The sequence below is a fragment of the Pelobates fuscus genome, chromosome 3, assembly GCF_036172605.1.
Source record: "Pelobates fuscus isolate aPelFus1 chromosome 3, aPelFus1.pri, whole genome shotgun sequence".
NCBI lineage: Eukaryota > Metazoa > Chordata > Amphibia > Anura > Pelobatidae > Pelobates > Pelobates fuscus.
In genome coordinates, this window is record NC_086319.1 from 159,664,790 (window position 1) to 159,689,104 (window position 24,315).

Below are 24,315 nucleotides of genomic sequence, written 5' to 3' on the forward strand. Positions count from 1 at the left end.
CATAGTGTTTTAATTTATTTCCCTATGCATCGTTTTAACTTTTTGTGGTATTTTTGAGAGGGTCAGCAAACTCTGGATGCTTAAAGCTCTAGCTACACCAGTGCTGAACATATAGCATGTAAAATATCCTGGTCAAAACATGTTCAAACACTACTTGTTTACTGAGATGACAGTCATAACTAATTCTAAAAATAATAATAATAAATGCCCAGCAATAGTTTATAACAAAAGTATTCCAGCCTTGGCTGGACCAAATGTCCCCGAATTCTTCTCCAGCATGAGCTGGACCATACACTGGCTATAGTCTGGCTTACTATAAAATCTGAAATATATGAAATTTTAATATTCATAGAAAGTGAGAAACATTATCTTAAAGGGACTCTCCAGTGCCAGGAAAACAATCCGTTTTCCTGGCACTGCAGATCCCCTCTCCCTCCCACCACCCATCTCCGGTTGCTGAAGGGGTAAAAACCCCTTCAGTGACTAACCTGAGACCGCCGCCGATGTCCCTCGGCGGTGGTTTTGGGTCGCCGCCGTTCCTCCCCTTCATCACGTCAGCCGGCGGGGGAGACTGATCCCGCCCGCCGGCTGAGGAAACACAATGCACATGCACGGCAATGCCGTGCATGCGCATTAGAGCTTGTAACGAACCGTTTTGCCCACAAGAGGATAAAACCCAGTTTAGGCGATATCCCCCTTTTCAGATACACAGGCAGCTACTGTAAGCACCAATCACCCGAACTGCAAACTACACGAATCCTGGAAACAGCCGAACAGGAAAAACCATACGAAAGGTTTACACTCCTGGCAGTCAGCATACAATCCAATTCCCCCAATAACGAGACGACACTTCGTTTTGAGGGTCAAGCAGAATATGAGGCTGGCCCTCCCAGCCTGGTTTTTATTACAGTTGTTGAGAATACAGGACCGCCCACAGGGAGGGACAAAACAACCAATCAATCTGTACAATACACACAGACACTCCCACACAAAATCCTTCCCTCTGCCTGTAATAGGATTACTGAACACAATGGGTAATCTCATTATCACAGGCAGAAGAATACAGTTTTATAAAACATATCACAGGGACCCCAAAACATGCAATAACCCCAGATCCCAGATCCCAGATCCACTGGTATATCCTCAGAACCAGGGGATCTGGGTGAACCACATATCCAAAATTCACCCAGATCCATTCAGTAGTTTGGAAGATACAGTTTAATGCAGATTCCGCAGAACATGTACAGATTATATAAAAAATAATTACTGTATAATGTGTTCCCTGTTGTATAGTTTAAAACTACTGCACGATGTCGTTGTGTACCAAATACCGGCAAGATGGCACCGTGTAGAAAAGTCACAACAATGTCTGTGAGTTAAAATGTCCGCCATCCATTGTTCTCACCATGTGCTTCATCCATTGTTCTCACCATGTGCCTCTGATACATGAAATGGTGGCCACCCAGTAACTCCACAGTATGTCCCCAGATGGTTCTTAAAGGGCCAGTAGCAGCATAATATAATACAACATGCCCAAATCAGTTATTTCAAAGTACAAATTTACCAGGGGCCATAGTCAGCAGGTAGGAGGCGGGCAACCAGGCTTCTCCAGTGGACAGTGGCGAGGTTGGTTTCGCCACAGAGCTCTCCATAGGAAAGCATTGAAAATGCTTTTCAGTGCTTTCCTATGGGGAATTGAAGCAGGAAGTGCCCTCTAGTGGCCTTTTACCAGACAGCCACTAGAGGAGGAGTTAACCCTGCAAGGTAATTATTGCAATAATTACACTTGCAGGGTTAAAGGTAGTGGGAGTTGGCACCCAGACCACTCCAATGGGCAGAAGTGGTCTGGGTGCCTGGAGTGTCCCTTTAAAAACATATATATTACCCCTTAAGGACACATGACATGTGTGACATGTCATGATTCCCTTTTATTCCAGAAGTTTGGTCCTTAAGGGGTTAAATATCAAAAAACTTCCTTGAACACCTTTCAAATATGTCAGGTCACATAATGTTCACATTGAGCATAGGATCACACCCTATACACATACACAAAATATATTACAAACTGCAAACAATGACTTACTTAATATTGACTTACACTCTTTATTTAACAACCAGACATATCCTCTTAACCATTTAATAACTATAAATGCCAAAACACAGAATGGAACCAACACCCTAAAACAATGGAGCTGAAGCAGCTATTGAATATTTTGGTGGGAATTATACTCGCTACATGTTTTGCTGGGGTTATGTGTTCGAGAAACTGTTAATCCGGTACTGTTTTAATATAATTTTCTGGTATCAGGGACACAGATACACCATAAATCAGGGCATATGCTGTATTAGTTCACAGGGTTATTTATTAAATGATGATTGAAAACGAATTTCAAATTTAAGGTCAAAATACCTGAATGGTAAAAATTCTCTAAGTCAGCTATGCTTTCAGATTGGCTACTGTGAAGTAATAACTCCAAATAAGTAACTGTCTGAAAGTATCTAATGTGATAGTAGCAGTTATAGGAAAGGAAAAGATATCTTTAGTAGCAAAGATTTAGATCAAAGAGGGAGAAGGGGGAGATCACCCTAATGTCTAGTTCAGTGAAACTGAACTTGTAGTGGATTCCTATCTCAAACCTCTAATAGCAAATGAAATAAAGAAGAGTCATGCATATAGTTATAGCATACAATCTGTAGTATACACGTATAGTGTTAAAGCTTAGAATTATGAGGGTTAGCAAGAGAAAATCATTAGTTCTGATCAGTGTCATGCAATGAAGCTCCAATCGGTTGATTGCTTAATACTAGAAGTTTAGCATAAATCTGTGCCAATTCTAACCGTATTAGCTGCAACCCTACAGCTGTGCCTTCAAGGGCACCTAATTCTAAACTGAGCTAAGAGATAACAAAAGTACCGATAACTAAGATGCACTGTCTGAACATATCCTTAGCATAACCTCTGAAATAAAGAATGCCTAACCCCACAAAAATAAATATCGTCAGCAAATCCAAGGTAAGTATGTGGACAAGGTAGGAGTCGAAGAGGAATGGTATAAAGCTAAGGGTGAATAGTTCGGCAGAGCCCCGACGCCTTACCGGCCTTACCATATAGAAACAAGATTTGAGGAACACAATATGCAGAGATTTTTGACACATTCCTGGTATGATTGAAAATAACATCAATTACTGTTCTCAAGTGTTCATGTCACTCCATTAACTGCTTGTGAAAGTGCCAATTTGGGCAGACGGTGCCCGGCGCCCAACTTATAGTCATTACAGTGAAATCCCATTTGCCTGGGGACTGATTCCAAGTCTTCTCTAATGTCAAGGAGATCCTGTTTTGAACGTGAACTTTAATGAATATTAACCTAAAATTAAAGGATTACTCCAACCCAAAACAAGTTTTAATAATAACAGCTTTTGGTTAGACTAGCCCATGAGGGAGGGAGGGAGGGAGGAAGGAAGGATGGAAGGACTTACCTTGCTTGCATGGATGACAGTACTGTAACACCATCTTACCCTAATGGCTTTGGCAGTGGTACCAAAAACTATGTTATCTAAATTTGCATAGAGATTTAGTATAACTTTTATTTTTCTGTTGTAAATTGCAATGTTTGCTAAAATAGCTGCCAACAAAATTGAACAGAACTCATGCTGGGACCTGCGATGTTAATATTAGTGATACGTGAAATAGTTGGGATATTTCCTTCCTGTAACCCATACAGTACATTTGCCACTAAACAGTAAGTCTGACATTTAAGGAATATTACAAGCACCATAACCACTACAGTGCATGTTATCATCACTCTGTCAACAGGCTAAGAGCTTACAGCTGAGGTAAGGCTGCAGTAAAAGCAGGGATTGACGCCTAGGAGAACTGTTACTAAATGATTTAACTTTACCTAGAGCTTTCCAGGTCCTGCTCTCAGCCTTCGTTACTGACAACAAAGACCCATACGTGCCTCATTAGGAGATTCCATTAGCAGGCTTGGGTGGTTATGGTAATAGGAATGTTCCTTTAGCACTGAAACTACCACATTCCTTAACCTAAAAATATCATGTGATATAAAAAATATGTAACAGCAAAGAGTATTTTAAGGGGAAATAATACAATCTTGTGATTCTGGAGTTACTTATCAACCTCCAGGTTTTTTTTGTCTCCCTCAAAGGCCTCAAATGTATCTCCCTCAAAGGCATTATTTTCCCATAATAAACAGTTCACTGCAATATACCTCCCAGTCCCTACAGTGGGAGCTATTAATTCGGGAAAATGACATGGGGAAGCCTAAAGGATCATACTAGGGATTTCATTTGCATCAGTGGCGATGCCCAAAATTTTCAGTCCTGCTCAGAAAGAGGCAGGGCTTCCCAAAGAAGAGTATGATATATGTGAGTATGGTGTATGTTCATGCATATACACACACGCATACACTCTGGTGTGACAAAGTGCATTGAGAGTTGCAGTGTCCAGCCTGAAACCATAACCCATTACTCGGAGCAGGGTACGTTTCGTAGTTATGGTTATCCATCTGTGATTATCCAAGAAATATAAGCATATGTGATGGACCACCTGGCACCCCGACTGGGTACCCCCATCAATCGCTGCTTCCTAGTACTTGTGAGCACCATAAGCACCACCCCATGAACCCCCGCAGCTTGGTTGGGGTCTCGCTGTCCTCCACCCACCCTGGACCAGGGCCGGTGCACACACAAATAAGATGTATCTTTAGCGGTGTCTCATATCCAGCCTTTTGAAATCCCCATGTAGTGTATTGTACCCCCCTTTAGTGTGTCTTACACCCCCTTGTATGTCTCTTACAACCCCCATGTGTATCTCCTTCCCCCCCGCCCCCCCAGCCCATTTGTGTGTCTTTCTTTCCCACAGCCCTTTTCTGTGGGTCTCTCCCCTCAGCCTGTTTTTTGTGTGTCCCTCTTCCCCTCAGGCTCCTTTGTGTAATTTTTCCCTCCCAAGCCATATAGACATAGATATATAGCTACACACACATACAGGCACATAATCACAGAAATATGCAGGCACACAATCAAACAAACACAGCCATACAGGCACACAGTCATACAATCAACACATACAGGTACACAGACATACAGTCATACAGACACACACAGAGAGACATACAGACACTGGCATATAGATAAATAAAGACACAGTTTTACAAACACAGACATACAGAGACATGAAGATGCAGGCATATAGAGACATACAGAACAAGGCATACAGATACATACAGGCATGCAGAGACAGACTTACACAGGCATGCAGGGACACTTACACAGGCATGCAGGGACATATATACACAGACAGTCACACAAAGATATACAGAACAAGGCATACAGAGACATATGGATACGGTCATACAGAGACATACAGACACAGGCATACAGTGACATTCAGAAACACACGGACACAGTTATATAGAGACATACAGACACAGACATACATACACTTTCATACACAGACAGACATAGTCATACAGAGACATGCAGATAGGTATACAGGTATACAGAGCAGGGGCAGATCCAGAACCTAATCTTGGGTGGGAGGGGAGGTGGTAGTGAGTTTTAGTGGGGTAATTGGGGCTCTAATTGAGGAGTTAGGGGCTGTAGTTGAGAGTTAGGGGCTGTAATTGGGGGCTTAGTAAATGTAGTGGGGAATTGGGGCTGTAGTAGGGGGTTAGGGACTGAAGTAGGTTGATGGCTGCAAGTGGGAACAGGGGCTGTAGTGTGGGGGATATGGGCAGCAATTGGGGGAGAGGGGCTGTAGTGGGGGGTAAGGACTGTAGTAAGGGAATAGGGGCTGTACTGGAGTTATGGGGTGTAAAAGGGAGTGGAAGGGATGTGAAGTAAGGGAGTTAGGGGCTGTAGAAGGGAGTATAGGGGCTGTGGTGGGAGCAAAGGGTCAATGTGGTTGGAAACGGCCAGTATGGTGGGAAACAGGGGCAGTAGAGGGGGACACAGGGGCAGCATGGTGTGGGCACAGGCTGTAACGAGGGACACTGAGGCAATAAAGTGGTGTCACAGGGACAGTATGGTAGGGGGTAAATGGGAAGTAGAGGGGGGACAGGGGCTGTTGAGGCGGGTAGGGGAAGTAGAGGGGGGAGACAGGGGCAGTAGAGGCGTGTGAACGGGGGGCAGAGGCAGGGGGCAGGGTCTGTAGAGGGAAATAGAGGAGGCACAGGGGATAAAGAGGGGGGCACAAAATCAATAGAGGGGGCATGGGCAGTATAGTGGGGACAGGGGCTGTAGAGGGGGGCATGGGCTGTATAGGGGGCGCATGGGAAGTATGGTGGGGCAGAGGCTTTAGAGGGAAAGAGGGGCTGTAGACAGGGCAGGGGCTGTAGAGGGAAATAGAGAAGCTGTAGAGGGGCAGTATGGTGGGGCAGGGGTTATGGAGGGAAATAGAGGTGCTGTAGAGTGGCACATGCGGCAGTAGAGGAGGACAGGGTCAGTATAGTGGGGGCAGGGGCTATAGAGGTGCTGTAGAGGGGCACATGGGGCAGTATGGTGGGGCAGGGGCTATAGAGGGACGTAGAGGGGACATGGGCAGTATGGTGGGGGCAGGGTCTATAGAGGGAAATAGAAGTGCTGGAGAGGGGCACATGGGGCAGTAGAGTGGGGACAGAGGCTGTAGAGGGGCTGTTAAGGGGCAGGGGTAGTATGGTGGGGCAGGGGCTATAGAGGGGCTGTTAAGGGGCAGGGGTAGTATGGTGGGGCAGTTTGGTGGGGCAGGGGCTGTAGAGGGACTGTAGAGGGGGCAGGGGTAGTATGGTGGGGCAGAGGCTATAGAGTGGGGCAGGGGCATAGAGGAGCTGTAGAGGGGGCAGGGGCAGTATGGTGGGGCAGGGGCTATAGAGGGAAATAGAAGTGCTGTAGAGGGGCACATTGGGCAGTAGAGGGGTCAGGGGGAGTATGGTGGGGGCAGGGATAGTATAGTGGGGGCAGGGATAGTATGGTGGGGGCAGGGATAGTATGGTGGGGGCAGGGGTAGTATGGTGGGGGCAGGGGTAGTATGGTGGGGCAGGGGTAGTATGGTGGGTGCAGGGGTAGTATGGTGGGGCAGGGGTAGTATGGTGGGGCAGGGGCAGTATGGTGGGGGCAGGGGGAATATGGTGGGGGCAGGGGGAGTATGGTGTGGGCAGGGGGCGTATGGTGGGGGCAGGGGGGAGTATAGTGGGGGCAGGGGGAGTATAGTGGGGGCAGGGGCTGTAGAGGGGCTGTAAAGGGGGCAGTATGGTGGGGCAGGGGCTATAGAGGGAAATAAAAGTGCTGTAGAGGGGCACATGGGGCAGTAGAGGGGGCAGGGGCACTATGGTGGGGCAGGGGCTATAGAGGGGCTGTAAAGGGGGCAGGGGTAGTATGGTGGGGCAGTTTGGAGGGGCAGGGGCTGTAGAGGGGGCAGGGGCTATAGAGGTGGCAGGGGTAGTATGGTGGGGGCAGGGGCTATAGAGGTGGCAGGGGTAGTATGGGGGGGGCAGGGGCTATAGAGGTGGCAGGGGAGTATGGTGGGGTGGGGGGTATAGTGGGGGCAGGGGGAGTATGGTGGGGGCAGGGGCTGTAGAAAGGGGCTGCAAAAAAACTTTTGATTTAAAAAAAATAAAAATAAAAATGCTAAAAGTTCTTCCCCCACCCCTTCCCCTCCCAGAGGCTTACCTTGGGCCAGGGAGGGGAGAGCCTTACCCCTGGTGGTCGACTGGGACGGGCTGCACTGGAGGCTGGAGCTGCAATTAGGACCGCTGGGGAGTCTGGGAGCAGTAGAAGTCCCGCCCCCTTCTGACATCAGAGGAGGACGGCTGACGTCACTGCCCTGCTCCTGTGTGCTGGCTGCAGGGAGAGAGGTGAGTTTACAAATCCAATTCTCCAGCCAGAGGCAGGGGATTAGGATTTTCGTGCCCTCCTCCTCTGGCGCCCTAAGGCGGCCGCCTGTGCCGCCTTATGGACGCGCCGGCCCTGCCCTGGACCCAAGACCAGGATCCAACTTCCAGTAGGTAGATCTCTCCTAGTCCAAAGAGCGTAGCAGGAACAGCTCTTATAAGAGCTGGTGATTATACTCAGGGGAGTATTGTGATATAGCAATCCCCAGAGTTAATGTAGTTCTCCAATCCCCCAAACATGAGCCAAGACTTCATGAAGGGGTAAACAAATCTCAGTTTAACCCCTTAAGGACACATGACATGTGTGACATGTCATGATTCCCTTTTATTCCAGAAGTTTGGTCCTTAAGTGGTTAATGGTAGCCACACTTGGCCTTATATGACAATCCCCATGCAAGGGGTACGCCCACATGGACCTTGTGGGGAACGGAGTTACAATATTCACAGACCAATAAGAACAGTATTCCAATGCACGACACTCCCACACATAGCATACAATCCCTCCCCTCTGCCTGGAAGATAATTGAGTCAGATACTGTATTAACCCAATTATCGCCAGGCAGAAAAAACACAATTCTATAAAGTCCCAAAAGTACCCCAAAACACATCATATCCCCACAAATGTTACATCTGATCTGGGTGACCAAAATATCCAAAAATCACCCAGATCAGTTCAGGGGTTCAAGAATTATTTGGAAGTCATTTATTTGACCGACCGCAGGCATGATCCCATGCCCAAAACAGTTCCAGAGAATCAGGGCTTACGTTCGGTCTAGTTCCGTAGTTTGAAAACGAACAAAACTACAACTAACTTGTTTAGAACCGAACGCAAGATGATGGAAGTCCAGCGGTGTTCGGGAGTTTCTGTATCCGATTTTAGTTCCATGAAATTCATGTCCAAACACTGCTGCCTGCGTTCATGCGAACAAGATGGCCGCCACCTTGTGGTTGTCCATAGGAATTGCAGCCACCCAGACGAACAATTAGAACACTGTGGTGAGAAACATTCCAAGTTGTTAATATGTATTAACAAGCTCGAGGGTGGTCTCTGGTTCATGTGGTTGCTTGGTAACTGAACCATATAATCCTAATTGCACGAACAGAGCCTTTTAAAAAGTATTTTATCCAGGTTTCTTACAGGGGCCATAGTCATAGGAAAGGAGGCTGGCAAACAGGTTCCTCCAAACGCACGTGACGAGGCTCCGTTCATCACTGCATGTATTTCTAACACTATAGTGTTCTACAAACTACTGGCTACCTCTTCCCCAATTAGTGTGCAATAAAAAAGATTGACTTACCTGTTCGTCTTTGCCATGCCAGGTGGTGTACAGTCACCCTGTCTCCCTGGCTGAGATCATTAATCTAAACTAATCGAATGCTTCCCTATATGGATGGCTAGTGCATATGCACAGCAAATAGGTTAACTACGCTAATCAGCAGCTCCTCCTTGAGTCAATGCATTTCTATTTGGAGCGTTCAGCATCTCCATGTAGAGCGTGAAGATGCTGAAGGTTGGTCCTGCAATCTTTAAGGATCAAACCCAGGAAGTCCTTCTGTTGGAATGACAGCCACTAGAGGTGATCATAGATAGCAATACAAACAATGACGCTTCACAGAAAAGGCAGTGTTCACAGTCCTGACCCTGTACAGACAGGCTATATGCCCCAAAACCACTAAATTAAACAGTAGTTCTGGTGACTGTAGTGTCCCTTTAAGAATTTGGTTTATGTTGGATATTTCATGTTATCATGCTACTATGTGAAATCAATTAAAAAACTGACTTTGTGGCCAAGGAAAAAAGAATTCATCCAAAGTGGGGGAACTGATATTGGGGTGTATGAGCTGCCCGCTTATGGCGTCTCTAGGACCTCGATAAGAAACTGCTAATTACTGTGTCATGTTAATACTTTTCAGTGTATACTGCAAACTACTCTCAAACTACCACAGAGCATGGTAGGGGATTTCACATTTACCGACCTTGTTTCAATTACATGAAATAAACACCACTTGAGTCTATTTTAAGATTACTTTGAACAAACGTTATTTCTTTACTATGTGTGAAAAAAGGTGTAATGCAACTCACACCTCTGAAGGTGAAACACTTTGTTACAACAGATGGTGAAATAGTGCACGCATCTATATATAGTTTATACAATAACAAATTTATGAGGAATTATAAAAACTGTAAACATTTCCAATCTACAAAGTACAGTCCTAATATATGGCTATAAATCTTCTCCATATTTTGAGATTTAGTAGAAACACTATAGAGTTAGGAATATAAATGTGTATTCCTAACGCTGTAGTGCCATAGTCCCCATTTAGGTGACTGTGCCCCCACTGCCAGGTTTAACCCCTTAAGGACACATGACATGTGTGACATGTCATGATTCCCTTTTATTCCAGAAGTTTGGTCCTTAAGGGGTTAAAAAGGTGAGTTTACTTACATTTTCTCCCTCTCAGTGCTGAAGTGGTCTGGGTGCCTATAGTGTTCCTTTAACATAATTTCTCAGTATAATAGGCTAATACATTCACTTGTTTCACTAGGTCTCTTAGCCCTTCCTGTTTACAGGAGCTCTGTCAACAAAAAATGTATTTATTTCTTATATTGACAGCGCTGAAATGTCTATGAAATTCTACAGCAGTCAAAATATATCATAAGGCAAAATAGAGACTACTTCATCTTGTGGTAAAAGCCTCAAGTGGACAAACGTTGCTAGCAATGGCTTTTATCTCATTCATCGCGAGACTTGATCAATAGAGCTACCGCTTCTCATGAGTGTTGTGCTGTTATTATGAAATGCCAGGGGCTGAAAACTGAACATGACAGAGTCTGTTGGGCACAGTTCCAGGTAAGTATATGTTACCTCTGCTGCAGCCTGGGCCATGCACTGATGTAACCATCAAAATATGCTAAGATCCCTGAACGTGATAGAGCTTCTCTAAAACCTCTATCAAGCAGTGATTATTCACCGTAAAATTGCAATTCCAGAATTTAATGAAGGCAATGCTGCTTCACATATGGAGAAAATCTCCACATTAAATACAAAGCATTCAAATGAAAAGATTTGCAAAGCCCAGAAATGATCCTGATTTTCTTCAGATTGGCATTACGTTCCATAATTTCAGCTAGCATATTTGTTTTACCAGTGTACTGAAATCATTAAATATTATTTTTAATATTATTATTATTGCCATTTCTATAGTGCCAAAAGATTCCATAGCACTTTACAATATTATGAGGGGAAATAGACCTGTTTGCTTGCTGGGATGCAAAGTGTTTAAGAAACACCCCACACATCTTTTTGTTGAGGGTGGTGAAGGCAGTTTTTTTCCCTTAGCTAGGACATTTGCACTAAGGCCAAACAGAGTGTTCACATTTTCTTCAGGCCAAACGCTATAGTCAATCGAACATACGAAGAACATTCCATGTGATTAGAAAACAGATTTGTAAACTGTATATTTGATTTATTTAAATGTAAGCAGTTACATCTTAGTGGAATTAAGGACACTGTAGGCACCAAGACCACTTGAGCTCATTGAAGTAGTCTGGGTGCAGTGTCCCTATTGCACTTAGTGCTGCAATGTTAAACATTGAAATTCCAGAGAAACTGCAATGTTTACATTGCAGCTCTAAATCTGCCTCCAGGTGCCGTCTCCTTTGGTCAGGTAACTGACGCTTGACGTCCTCACACTCTGCATGAGGACATCCAGCGTCAGATTTTTACCTGTATGAAAGTATAGGATAGCTCGTCACGGGATGTCGGAGGTGGCAGAGCCGTGAACCAGCACCGAGAGACATCGGTGCCGGGATAAGGTAAGTGAATAAAGGGTTTTTAATCCTTTATTTACCGCAGTGTGTAGAGGGGTGCGAGGGGAGGCAGATGACCTATATTGCCAGAAATACAACTTTGTATTTCTGTCACTTATAGTATCCCTTTAATGTTTTGCTCCCAAGTGCACAACTCTACAGCCTATGCTGGAGCTTTATTAAAGGAACACTATAGTCACCAGAACAACTACAGCTTAGTGTAGTTGTTCTGGTGAGTATAATAACTCCCTTCAGGCATTTTCATGTAAACACTGCCTTTTCAGAGAAAAGGCAGTGTTTACATTGCTATGGGCAAGCATTGGATTGGATGAAAATCGGCCATTTTGATGATGTCACAAAGGGGGCGGAGTCAGTGCCAGCAGACCCGGTGAGGTGAGATTTAAACTTTTCTAGGGGGGCAAGCCACCTAAATGGTGGGTTAAACACTATAGGGTCAGGAATACATGTTTGTGTTCCTGACCCTATAGCAATCCTTTAAGAATATGATTTCAAGCTTTATTACTAAACAAGAAAACAGAATTAAACACAGAGACACAATAGTTAATATGCAGCATTTTTTTTTATTGATTTTTTATTTTATGTTTTATAAAAAATATTATACCAAAAATATAGTAAAACAGAAGAGGAAAAAATAAAATTAAAAACAATAATAATAATAACAAAAAATTAAACTCCTTCCGATATTGGAGAGAGATGCATGGTTAATATCATGTAATGGACCACAGGAGGAAGAGAATAGAATTAGTAAGAAGATTGCTTTTAACCTGTTCAATCCCAGCAAGCCAAAATTTTACCTGTGCATATAACAGATGACACTAGAAAGTCTAGTGAATAACTTTGGGTACAGAAAAAACTAGGGTGGGTATATTTCTGCTTTAATGTGGGACATAACAAGCACACAACCAGCCTGTTCCTGGAGATGTCCATGGCAGTCTTTATTTTACCAATGATTTAAAGTGGCAATGTAGTCCTATGTGGCATAACAGATTTAAAGGGACAATGTGGTCACCCTATATGGAGCATGTAAAAAAAAAAAAAAAAAAAAAATCTATCATCTATTTTCTTAGCTCTTTGTAATAAATACATTCCTGTGGTTACTTTACTCATTTTGGTGAACTGGGAATGGTTGCACAAAATTATTAATAATATCTCAGAAATATTATTCACTAAACATCAAAGTTGTTACATGTTTACCATGAAGATGCATTATTTTGATTAAAATAGCATGTTGGAAATAAATCTACATATGAAAATAATTCCAACACTGTTTTTTTGATAAGTCTGCTTCCAACTCACCGCATCTCACGGTTTAAAGAACAATACTATGTAATTACTGTTCTCATATTACACTGAATGCTGATGAGATCTAAAAAAAAAAAAAAAACTTTAAATAGACGACAAAAAGAAACAAAACAACAACAGGCATTTGAAAATAAATACATGAAAAGAAACAGTGTTGCATTCAATGAATTGTGGATCAACACTAAGTAACCTAGGGATACTACAAAGACAAAGAAAACTAGTAATTAGAATAATGATCCATATATCCTCTTCAACGAAAATAAGGGTGGGACAGCCCTGTAAGGACCAAGTGCTTAATGTAACATGTAGGATCTAGGCCAACAAGTTTGGCAGGGGGGGTTGAGGCAAGATCTGGTCAAACACCAGATCCCGAGACGTGGTAGAACTAAAACTCGCAGGATGGTTCACTAGCCTTAAGACATGCAAAGCATTAGATGAATTGTAGTTTATTACCACCTATGAATCCACCTTTAAGCCACATTTTTTTTAAGTCCTTTGCTGTCAGTATTACGAACAATGACCACTTTTATTCATATGACAAGTACGTTTACTGCCCCATTGTTCCCCAAAGTAGTAAAGCTCTGTGTCCAGAAGCAAAGCCATAATATGAAATAGATTCATGTTTAATTAACATGAATATGTTATATTCATGTCAATTAATTATATATATATATATACTATTTTTTTTTTATAGTGGGAGTACACTTTCCCCACGGACTGGAATCGCATTGTACTGATTTAACAATATTAAATGATGTCCATCAGCTCCCACGGCAGTGAAAGTGATAGTCTGCTTTAAAATTATGTAGGATAAATATTGGGGAAAAACACCCCAAATAATTGTTTTGGGAAGACAGGTTATTAAGCAATTAACTATAGGTTATCATTAAAGATGCAGTGTTCTGTCTTGAGGTCCTCTTTTTGAATGGTGAGGCCCTTCCTTGGAGTTTGAATGGTAAAGAAGAGTAGCAGAAAGACTAATAAATACTATTTACAGATAAAAGGTGGAAAATGTGTGACTATACAAAAGAGAACGTGGCAACTTGGAAACTAATGTGAAAAGCCTTTTGTTCAAATGGTTAGCCTATATGGATAAGAGATTAGCATTTTGTAGGGTCCAAACACAATGTCTACCTGTCTGGTTAATGTTAAGTGAAGCGTTGGGTTAGTAATGTTGCCAAGAGTTTTTAGCCAGACGGAGAAATAATATCCTACTTGACGTGGTTTTTACACAAGCAGTGTCATGGGTCTTTTTTATCTTTATTATAAAACTATAAGGCACTCAAGAATAAGGACGCGGAATATTAGGGATTTAAGGTAATACTCTGAAAACTCAAATTTATGGGTGAAATTCTAACTTTTACAGCCTTGAAATGATTGGATAAAGTAACATTGCACTCCAAAGCGAGGGAACTGTCTTCTGTACAACTCTAAGCCAAGTTTAAGCTACATTTCATTGGCTAGCAAACAAACTTTTGACAGTCAGATGGATTAATATAAAGTATAATAGTTGTATGCCCCTTCCAGCAGGGCACTACTGGACAGCTGACTCCCAGCATTAGCTTGATTTTACACTTTCTTATTAGTTACAGCCATACTATCAACTAATGTATGACAAACACAAAGCAATGTTGATGCAGTAAAAGTAAATGTTTTCCTCTGGGTGCCGATTCTTCAAATTTTCTCTGCCATTTTAAGCAAGGAAGTAATAAATATCCCCTCTTCGGACTTCTCATTGTCATCCAATGACTGCCCAATGATGCCAAGGACAAAACGAAGAAGAAAAAAAAAAGAAAAAGAAAAGGGAAATTCAAAAAGAATCTCATTCAATTTAAACATCCATCATTCCTCAATGTCAATTCAGAGTCTCAGGTCCTTTCAGCCATTGAAGGTGTGTCTAATTTAAAGGGCTGGCTCAGCTGGGATGGCTACGTCAGCTTGGAAAGGGAATGGTGGAGCAGGATTATAAGGGAAATTGTGGGAATTAAATCCGCTATTAGGATGTCGCATTAACTCTTCTGTCAATTTCTATCACACTGGTGGGCTCATTCTGCCCAAAATCTGAACTGAACCTGGAAAACAAAGGAGAAAAAAGTATGTTACAAAACTATCAAGGAAAAAACAAGTATTTGACAGATTAAATTTGTTGCACAACCTGCCGTCTCTCAATGGTTCTTCTGCTATTTGAATATGTTTCTTTCTATTCCTAATCATGACGCCTCACTGCACTCCTAATCCCTGCTAAACCCATAGTATCACCTGCCACAGTCTTACTCGCTCCATTCTCTCATTTGCATTGTACTATACCATCCTGTACTTGCTAACTCAATCCTCACACCACATTCCCCTATCTGAACTACCAGGGTCATCTCACCTTTGCCCCAATGTCTTTCTAACTACATCATCTCAATTAAATGTGTCTTCTTACCTTTAATATAGTAACATACTCTTAATAACGTTATCCTTTCACCTGTGCCACACGCACCAATCCCTATCCGCTTAATGCTGCCGCAATGCCCTCCCCGCTAGCAACGTCTTCTCACCTGTGCCGTGGCACTCCCTCTGTGCTACTGTCATTTGATGCTGTGTATGTTTTTTCATGTGGGAAGCTGTACTCCTCCAGTACAGATACTCGATGCTGCGAGAGACTCTCTATGTGTTTCTCCCAAGCATCCTGGGTGTCCAACGCCACTGCTGAGGTGTGAAGATCTTCCATGGCCCGATGCTCCTCAAAGATCAGCAGGTTACGTGAGCGCACTGTGAGAAAAGACAATGGAGTCAGCAATTCCTTCCAGCCTGCAAACTGAAAGTCTTTGGCATACACTATCATTGGCACTAGGATGACGTCTGGTTACATGACACAGTTAAGAGCTACCATAGTGACTGTGCTGTGTGTCGCAGATCTAATAATCCTTTTAACAACAATCAGAGAGAAAAGATTAATGAAATGCATTTCTTGAAGTAAGTAACTTACACACACGCACATTCAGATACACTGTGGGGTGTGTATTATAGTACAGAGTTACTGTGGATCAAGAAGCTTTATAATAAAGCTGTACTGAACACTTCAAGGCTTTCCGTGCAACTTACTAACAGCAACATTTATAAAACCCTCATTTTTATGTATAACGGTATATGTCAACAATTTTGGTAGATGAATAAATGATCATTCAGGCTTACTGCATCAACAATTAAAAAGACACAAAGAGCACTCAAGATGCAAGGATGCTCCTTATCAACATTTACATTTTCTCTACATTAAAGCCACATGCATGTTTTAAAACATACCAAAACCACTTGCACTATAACACATTTAATAAAGAAAAGAAAAACACAACAAAACAAACAAAACACAGCCCATTACTAAACTTTAAATAGCTAATGGGTTGTGGAATAATTAGGAGAAGTGATGGTACCACTTCAATATATGTTCTATAATATAGGCAAGTTCATATACTATTCTCAAATTGTTATGACTGGTCACTTACCAACAGAGGCCGCATAGGACTCTGAAACAGGATGTCGACTCTGTTCCGGCATTGTTTTGGTGGCTGTAGGGTATGGGTCAAAATTTTGTGTGAAGCTGCCAAAAATTACCGCAAAGCACAGGATAACCACCTAGGGGAAGTAAAAGAGACAGTCAATAAGACAAATAGTTTATTGAGCCATTGAGAGAAAGAAAACAGAAAAAAAATAATTAAATAGAAACCCAGGATGATCATAATCTAACAAGTCTCCATACTTAGGTACCTACATGATATCCTGGCACCACAATATGATTTTTTACCAGATATTAAAAGAAAAGCCTGCTACAGAAACCCATGAAGACTTTGAGGAATAAAGACCTATAAAGTGTAAATATATCAATAAGAACTTTCTGAAGGTCTAGCTGTTCTTTGTATTGCATGTTTAACCAGTCTGGCTGGTGGGTGCTGGTAATTACTACTTTGCAATAGATAATCTCTCTATAAAGTCTTATCATCTTGAGATCTGGAGTTTGAAGTAATTAGAGGGTAGTGAAAAGGGAGGTAATTGATAACAGACATAGGGAGGAATAAGCTCATGTATCAAGTGATAGAGTCAACTTAAGAGATACTAGACAGACGTGGTAATTGCATTGGATGTGATCATTAATTAGTTTATTTGAATTGTGATCATTAGTTAGTTTATTTAGGAAACAGAAAGAAGAACACTACAGAGCACAATTAACTTTAAAATAGTTTAAAGTGATCCTGTCAATATAGTATTTTGATGCTTTAATTCTTATTACATAAATTGAGAAAAATGCCTGACTCTAGAGGAGTCAGATATCCAAATTCCTCCTTATGTTAAATAGTCAAAAGTACTTGAGTAAGCTATGTAAAATATTGCTTGTAGAAAGCATGGGAGCCCAGATCGTATCTGCAATCTGTGAGGGCATAGTATACTCTAAGGCTTACCATAAGGCAGGTTCCCGTCTGTGTGCTTGCTGCTTTGTACGTACGGGACATTTTTCCAGCAACCATAGCCTGAAGACGTTGCAGCTGTTGTAAGAGGGTTCTGGGAAAAAAGCAGACACATGGAGGGTTAATGTATGAACACATGCATACAGTCATTAACTTTTCGCTTTAGAAATGTGTGTACCTGTTAGTTGTCTCTAGAACCTCCACCTTTTTACGTAGCTCACTGTTTTCTGATGAACAGTTTTCAACCCTACATGAATAAGGACATTGTTAAAGCAATTATAGACATGCAATCTTTAAACAACTGGGAGTGAACATAATTAATTCATACTTAAAAATGTTGCCACGATGTATAATATCTTGATTTACCGCAATAGTTGGGACTGTTAACGGACATTCACTGGTGGAGTGAATGTCCGTTGGAGATTTACCTATAATTAGGGATGCTGATAGCAACAGGTTTTTATTAACACCGGCTGATTTTAACACTCACCCCTACTGTTGCCAAGCATTCAATTCAGGATGTCACAATACCATCATACAGAAAAGAAAAAGTAAGCTAAAGTAAATAAGGTGCTCGTTATTTCCCAAAAAAAAAAAAAAAAAATTCAGAAATGTGCTAAAAAGCACCTCACAAGACTAATGTAGAGTGTGGTAAGAATTGTGAACTACTACAACTATAGTTTGTGTATAAAATAATATTTTTCTGTGTAAGTGATTAGGAACATAATCTTAACATTGTAAAAAACAACAACTATCATATCTCCTGATAAACATTTACTAATGTAAATATAATGTAAAATATTGGGAGGTATGAAATCAGGACAGGGTGAGCAGAGAGATCAGAGAAAGCATTGGCAAGCCCACCTTGCCAATACTTTCCCATTGGCAAAAAAACGTGTTTCGTGCGTGAAGACTGACTGGCAATCGTGCTGGCCAACCCTATTCAAAGCTGCACAACAGCTTGATATTACTGTGAGCTGGGCAAGCATGCCTAAAGCTGTGCTCCAGATGTGCATGTCTCCCTTCTGCAGACATGATTTGTGGCACCTACAGAAGTACAACACCAAACCTGGGATGGCAAGATATAAGGCCATATTTTGGACTGTTTAAATCAACCTTGGGACTGTTAGAAAGTATGACATAAGTGGAAAAAATTCAAACTAATCAACCAAATTGTGGTAAGTAAAATATTATGTATATTTGGGAAGAAACTAGTCTAAAGCAATGTGGAACCAAAAAGGTTTAGAATCGATTACCTTTTTTCTAGGCTATCCATGTATTCTTTCTTCTTTCTGCGACTTTCTTGAGCAGAGATCTGGAATAATAAAAAAACATACAATTGTGATTTAAAGTGACCTCAAATTCTCTGTGAAAATTAAGAGACATACATACCGTAGCTAAGGAAAGTATTAAAATATTGATATATTACTTGATTCACAGAATAATTTTTTTCCATGCATTTTCTTTTCCAATAATAATAATAATAATTTGCTCAACAATAAAGAATGGCTTGTGCAGAAGTATCCCTAGTTTTTCATCAGAATGTTTTAATGTACCCTGATTCAGTCACTTACTGCAGGGTGCAAAACACATATTGTTTTTAAGTTAGAACCAATCTGCTGTATCATAAGTGCTTCTAGTTCATCAAACTTCTCACTGCTAGATATACTTAATTATTTAGCTAGTAGGAATTCCTCAGGGGTCAGACACTGTTTTACTAAACATTGTGGCTACATGCCTGTGCTAGCCAACCTTAGGGGTGTATGACCTATGGGGTCATGCTCCAACAGGGAACATCAAACTAATGACTAATCTCTGTAGTCCCATTCATGGTTTGAACCACAGCAGTATCATGTTATCAACAGGGATCACACTGCAATAATAATTGTGTATACAGAGCAGGGGTACATAACTGGCAAGTGGAAAGTCTAAAGAAATGTAGGCACTGAGCCCGTAATAGGGATATGTTTGTCAATATATGCCAAACATATCCCCGTTACGGGCTCAGTGTCCATAATGGGGATAGATGCTTTTGACACACCACATCGGTACACATATTATGGTGTATCTCCACAGTCTATGGGCTTCTTACCTTATTCTTAATTTTACGACGGATTTTCTTCAGCGCCTTTTCTTCAGCTTTTGTGAGTGGTAATTTTGTAGGAATGGGGTATCCCTCTGCTACCAGGGTTCTTTTTTCTTCCTCTGTTAGCAAGAGGGGACCAGAACCTTGCAGTTTCTGTTAGGGGAGAATCAGGATGAAACTTTGAGCAATGACTGCCATATGACACATGCACAGCATTCCATCACTATCATTTTAATTTTACACCCGACTTCGCCCTAAGTGACAAGTCTCTGGACAAATCAGTCTTCAGGATTGTTACTACCAAACACTGATCTCTCCAATAGAACTAAACTAGACGCTTAACAGGCAATATATATAATAAAGGAAATATTTTTCTTTAAAAGAACAGAAAATTAAATCTTCAACCAATCATGTAAGTTTTCTTGTAATTGTTCTATTTATAGTTAAATCCCCCCTCTTATAATATTGTAAAGCGCTACGGAATCTGTTGGCGCTATATAAATGGTAATAATAATAATAATAATAATAATAAATGAGGGTACATTTTAACACAGTATCTTTTATTTTAAACTAGGTGTCACTAGGGGGCGAGCTCGTGCAAGAGATGCAGATCTGAGCAGTAAGATGCACACAGAAATAATTATCATGTTAGGTCCTCCCCTTAATGGACATCAGAAATAATAGAGTCACATTTAGCAATAAAATAAATTATAAAAACGACTATTAAATTCAGATAGACGTACAAGGCCGGTTGCTTGGTTTGTTTTTTGTTTGTTTTTTAAAGTTAGGATTACTAAAGGTAATTTAGTAAAGACATTTGTTTGCCCAATTCTATCACAGCAGATTTAAGAAGCTGTGATCAACAAATAATAAGAGGGTGACTGGAGTACAGCCATGAACAAGTGTCAGACTGTGACAACCAACACTGTGTTGCTGTAAAAGCGACTTACATGTGGAGCAGTGAGCAGTGGGGAGTTAGAGAGAGCGGAGGGGCTTCGGGCAGTCACTTTGCCACAGGACTGTGATTGGACAGGGCTTGATGGTGGTAAAGATCTGCTAGGGCTCTGGCAACCCTCGGAGTCACTTCCATGGCTGCTAGGTGGAGTCGGTGGCAGCTGAAGAGTATCAGTCGACGCAGCTAAAAGTGAAAGAAGTTAATGTTTATTGAAAGGAATATGAACGAGACACTCACTGTTAAAGTGGCACTGTCACCTGATGGACATATCTTTATAAGTCACTTTAGAACAATAATATGAATAGATATCTCATTTGATGATATCAAGTGTTTTGTGTGCAAGTGGCAAATTTGCAACTTTCAAAAACTTCAGTGATAGTTGCTGTTAATTTTTTTTTTTAAATCAATGCTGGTGCGAGTGTGTGATGTCACCGGCCAATCAAATTCTGTGATTTGCAGAGTAGGTATGTGGAAATTGAATCTGTTTGAACGGTCTGACACTATATGCTAAAAATCGTCATCACCTGGTAGTAAAGTGTAGTGACTTCATAAGGGTTGATATGGCTAGAGAGTTTTACAGAATAAATATGAAAAAAACACCAGAAATCTGATGCTTCCTAAAATATTTTTCTAAAAGACAGAATTTCACGTGCTTGCTACTGAAATCTGCAAGTACAGAAATCTGCTTATCACAACAGAGATTTAAATTAATTAGCTAATTGTGTCATTATCTTGTTTTCCCTCAATGTTATCACTGGTTCATCATCATCCTTTAAATCTTAATGGTTAGAGGGTAATGGCTGAAAATCACATTATGCTATAGTTGCCTAATGAAATGACCTTTTGCTTTAGGTCAAAGGCTTGTGATTTTTTTGTTGGAGGAGTACCTTCTTTGGGGCACAAGTTAAGAAATTGGTCCACTTCGTGCGGCTCCAGTTTGATCTGAGGCAGCAATTTGGGATTCAATGTCTTGTTCTGAAAAAAGTCATAAGAGATAAATTGAATAAAATATGTGGCTGCACACCAAGCTTGTGTACAGTGAGTAAACGGTAGCGTGGTTGTTCTGCTTGCCAATAGATGCAATAAAGTAATTTTAAACATATTCAGTGGTTTCCTGTGGCCTTGTTCCTGCTTAAGGTTTGTTAACCTGTATACAGTTCCACTAAATGAACACATAGTGCAAAGCACACAAACGTCCTTTAGACAGACATGCGTCTGTTAGCCTACCATGACGCAGAAGCACTTTAAATAGCACATCAGGTTTATGCACTGTCCAATTATAGTTTAGATTCACGTCTGCATTGCTATGGCAACATCCTCATTTATGAAACAACGCTGTATCACAACGATCTGTCTGAGTGAATGAGAAATTATATTTGGCAGCTGCAGACAGTATAAAAACCAGATACAATTGTACTTTCTGAATTTAGGAAAAGAATAAAGCGTTTTGACTCTCTCCAAATGAGAATGACGTGTTGCATTGAATACTACACATCTCATTTTAGGAGTACATATCTGAGAAGACTCCGATTAATAACTGAGATTTTTTTGATATTGAGATTAAAATAAATAAAAAAAAATTATCCCTTTTGGAACATTCTAATCAAGCTAACAACTACAGTTCCATGGCTCCACCCCCAAGTTTAATATCACACTCTTCCAGAACCGGTTTAATATAAATGTGGGCAGTCACTTTGCCAAGGGACTGCCCACATTACGACTGCACTGATATTGCAGAATTAACATATTAGGTTTAGTCTTCTATCAAGTGGTTGTGCAAGGGGGCTCCTAGATATGTTGCTTACATCCTCTTTAAAGCTTTTTTTGTGTCTGCAATGCAAACGATAGTTGCTCCCGCTATTGGGAGTGATGGTATTTTGTGGCAGGGATACAGATGGTGAAAATGCGACAGAAATTTTTAACACAACTTCTCACACTAGGAATGCAATGCATACCTCATCAGAAGCTGGTAGCTGAGGTTGGACTTCGATCTCTGGGGGTGCAGGGATGGTACTAGTCGTCAGAGTAACAGAAGGAGTGAGGCCTGGGTTTTCTTCAAGGGGCATTTCCATCTTAATTTTGGATGTAGTGAGCTCTCCACTAAGACACCACTCGTCACCTGGCAAATCGGCTAAAGAAAAAAAGATTTAAAACAATCAGTATCGAGGAGAGGTCAGTGAGATATATCTAATAATATAATTATATAATACATATCTATTAATATAATATTGCACTTTGTCTAGGGGGCACTAGACTGCTTGTCAAGGTTTCCTTAAGTAGTCAGTTATCTAGCTAAGAGATGTATAAAACCAGGTCCTAGCTAGAGGATTGCATTGTCTGGCACAGAACTCCTCTTTAGTTAATATACTAGAGCATTATACATAGAAACCCCTATTCTAAAATTACACAAAGCCAGAAAGGATTAGAGATACAGACACAGATCCAGCTTTTTATGGGCACTACATGAAAAGGTTTGAATGGCTCATCTTGAACATAAAAACAGATGTAATTAACGCATTACATATGTCCATATGGAGATAGAGATGGCAAAAATCCTGCACACTTTGTACTCTCAAAACCATACTTCCAGTGACCTATGGCTGCAACAGTTATGGCATCCAGATGTGTAAATTATTTTTACAATAATGTTTAGTCACTTTAATGAGAAATGTAGATTACAAGCATCTACCACGACTGGCCATTGCAGATCTACTGGAGGGGTTGTCATTTGAGGACGATATTCTATAACATCTTTTAGTAGTACTGTGAAGACCCTTGGCGTGCTGGTCCTATTTTTTAAAACTGGGGTGTATATTTTGCCGCATTTTGCTTGTTATTTATAGGTGCTGCAGTTGCTTTGTAGCGTTGTATTTGTGCGTATGTGGGCTATTATCTTGTATACGTTAATGAGTGTGGGAAGTTTGTATTATTTGTATGGGAGAGCAGCTCTATGTATAACTAGCAGTGTGGGTGGCTTTCCTGGTGACCAGTGCGAATCAGACTGGCCAGGTACATGTCAAGGGCAGGAGTGGGCTGCTCTACTACAGTGAAGATTCTGTTGCAGTGCCTGTTTGTCTCTGCCAGTCTTGAGTGCCGTGCAAAGAAACCTTGAGTGCCATGCATGGTACACGTGCTATAGGTTGCTGACTCCTGTTCTATAATAGGGTAACACTATGCATAAAGCTGGTAGATGTGCCTGTGGCCTGTAGCCATAAGATGCTATGATAATAAATATACACATTGACTGCACTGAATAGACTGCAATCAACAGTCTGGGAAATTGGAAATATAATATGTGCCTTTCTCACACAGTGAAATTGGAGTTTTCCAGTAGTCATCTTATGACCACAGTCATCTGAAATAATACTTGCCCTTTTCATAGATCTGTCCAACATGGTTATATAAAACACTGTTTAAAAATGTATATTTCAGTCTCTGACTCTTTTTAAGTGGAGTGTGGAGAGGTAGGGAGGGGGTTAAACACTTTCCCTGCAGCCTGTTGTATCAGGTGACGTCAGCTGTTGAACCTTACACCCTGAGTTTCCGGGTTCACATGAATTACAGAGAAGACTTTAACCCCTGTCTGGGCGCTGTGTGCTGACAATGAGCTGCTGTGTAGAAGGTTGTAAGAGACAGGCTGCTAGCCATATTCTAGCCCAATCTCCCTAAAAACCCTAGCTTCCAAACTCAAGACACTCTCTTCAGTATTCTATGCTGTGTTTTTTACAATCCCAGCTCCTCTTTTCTGATGTTCCACAGACCCTCAACTTCCAGTCAATATGCAGCTTTTAGTCTCAGTTCAAAAC

The 24,315-nt window shown here is 41.3% G+C and overlaps 1 protein-coding gene across 2 annotated transcripts in view; it reads right to left on the reverse strand.

Annotated features, from left to right (window-relative positions):
- Positions 1–12,367: 12,367 nt before the first annotated feature.
- Positions 12,368–24,315, reverse strand: part of CREB3L2 (cAMP responsive element binding protein 3 like 2) — a 46,595-nt gene continuing 34,647 nt past the window's right edge. For both annotated transcript variants that reach the window (XM_063447575.1, XM_063447576.1), the window contains exons 3-12: positions 22,465–22,640; positions 21,397–21,484; positions 20,505–20,692; positions 19,561–19,707; positions 18,725–18,783; positions 17,647–17,715; positions 17,463–17,562; positions 16,512–16,641; positions 15,567–15,780; positions 12,368–15,095 (exon numbers count right to left, since the gene is read on the reverse strand). In XM_063447575.1, the coding sequence (XP_063303645.1) occupies positions 15,020–15,095; positions 15,567–15,780; positions 16,512–16,641; positions 17,463–17,562; positions 17,647–17,715; positions 18,725–18,783; positions 19,561–19,707; positions 20,505–20,692; positions 21,397–21,484; positions 22,465–22,640 (1,247 nt within the window). In that variant the 3' untranslated portion in view covers positions 12,368–15,019. The remainder of the gene's footprint in view (positions 15,096–15,566; positions 15,781–16,511; positions 16,642–17,462; positions 17,563–17,646; positions 17,716–18,724; positions 18,784–19,560; positions 19,708–20,504; positions 20,693–21,396; positions 21,485–22,464; positions 22,641–24,315) is intronic.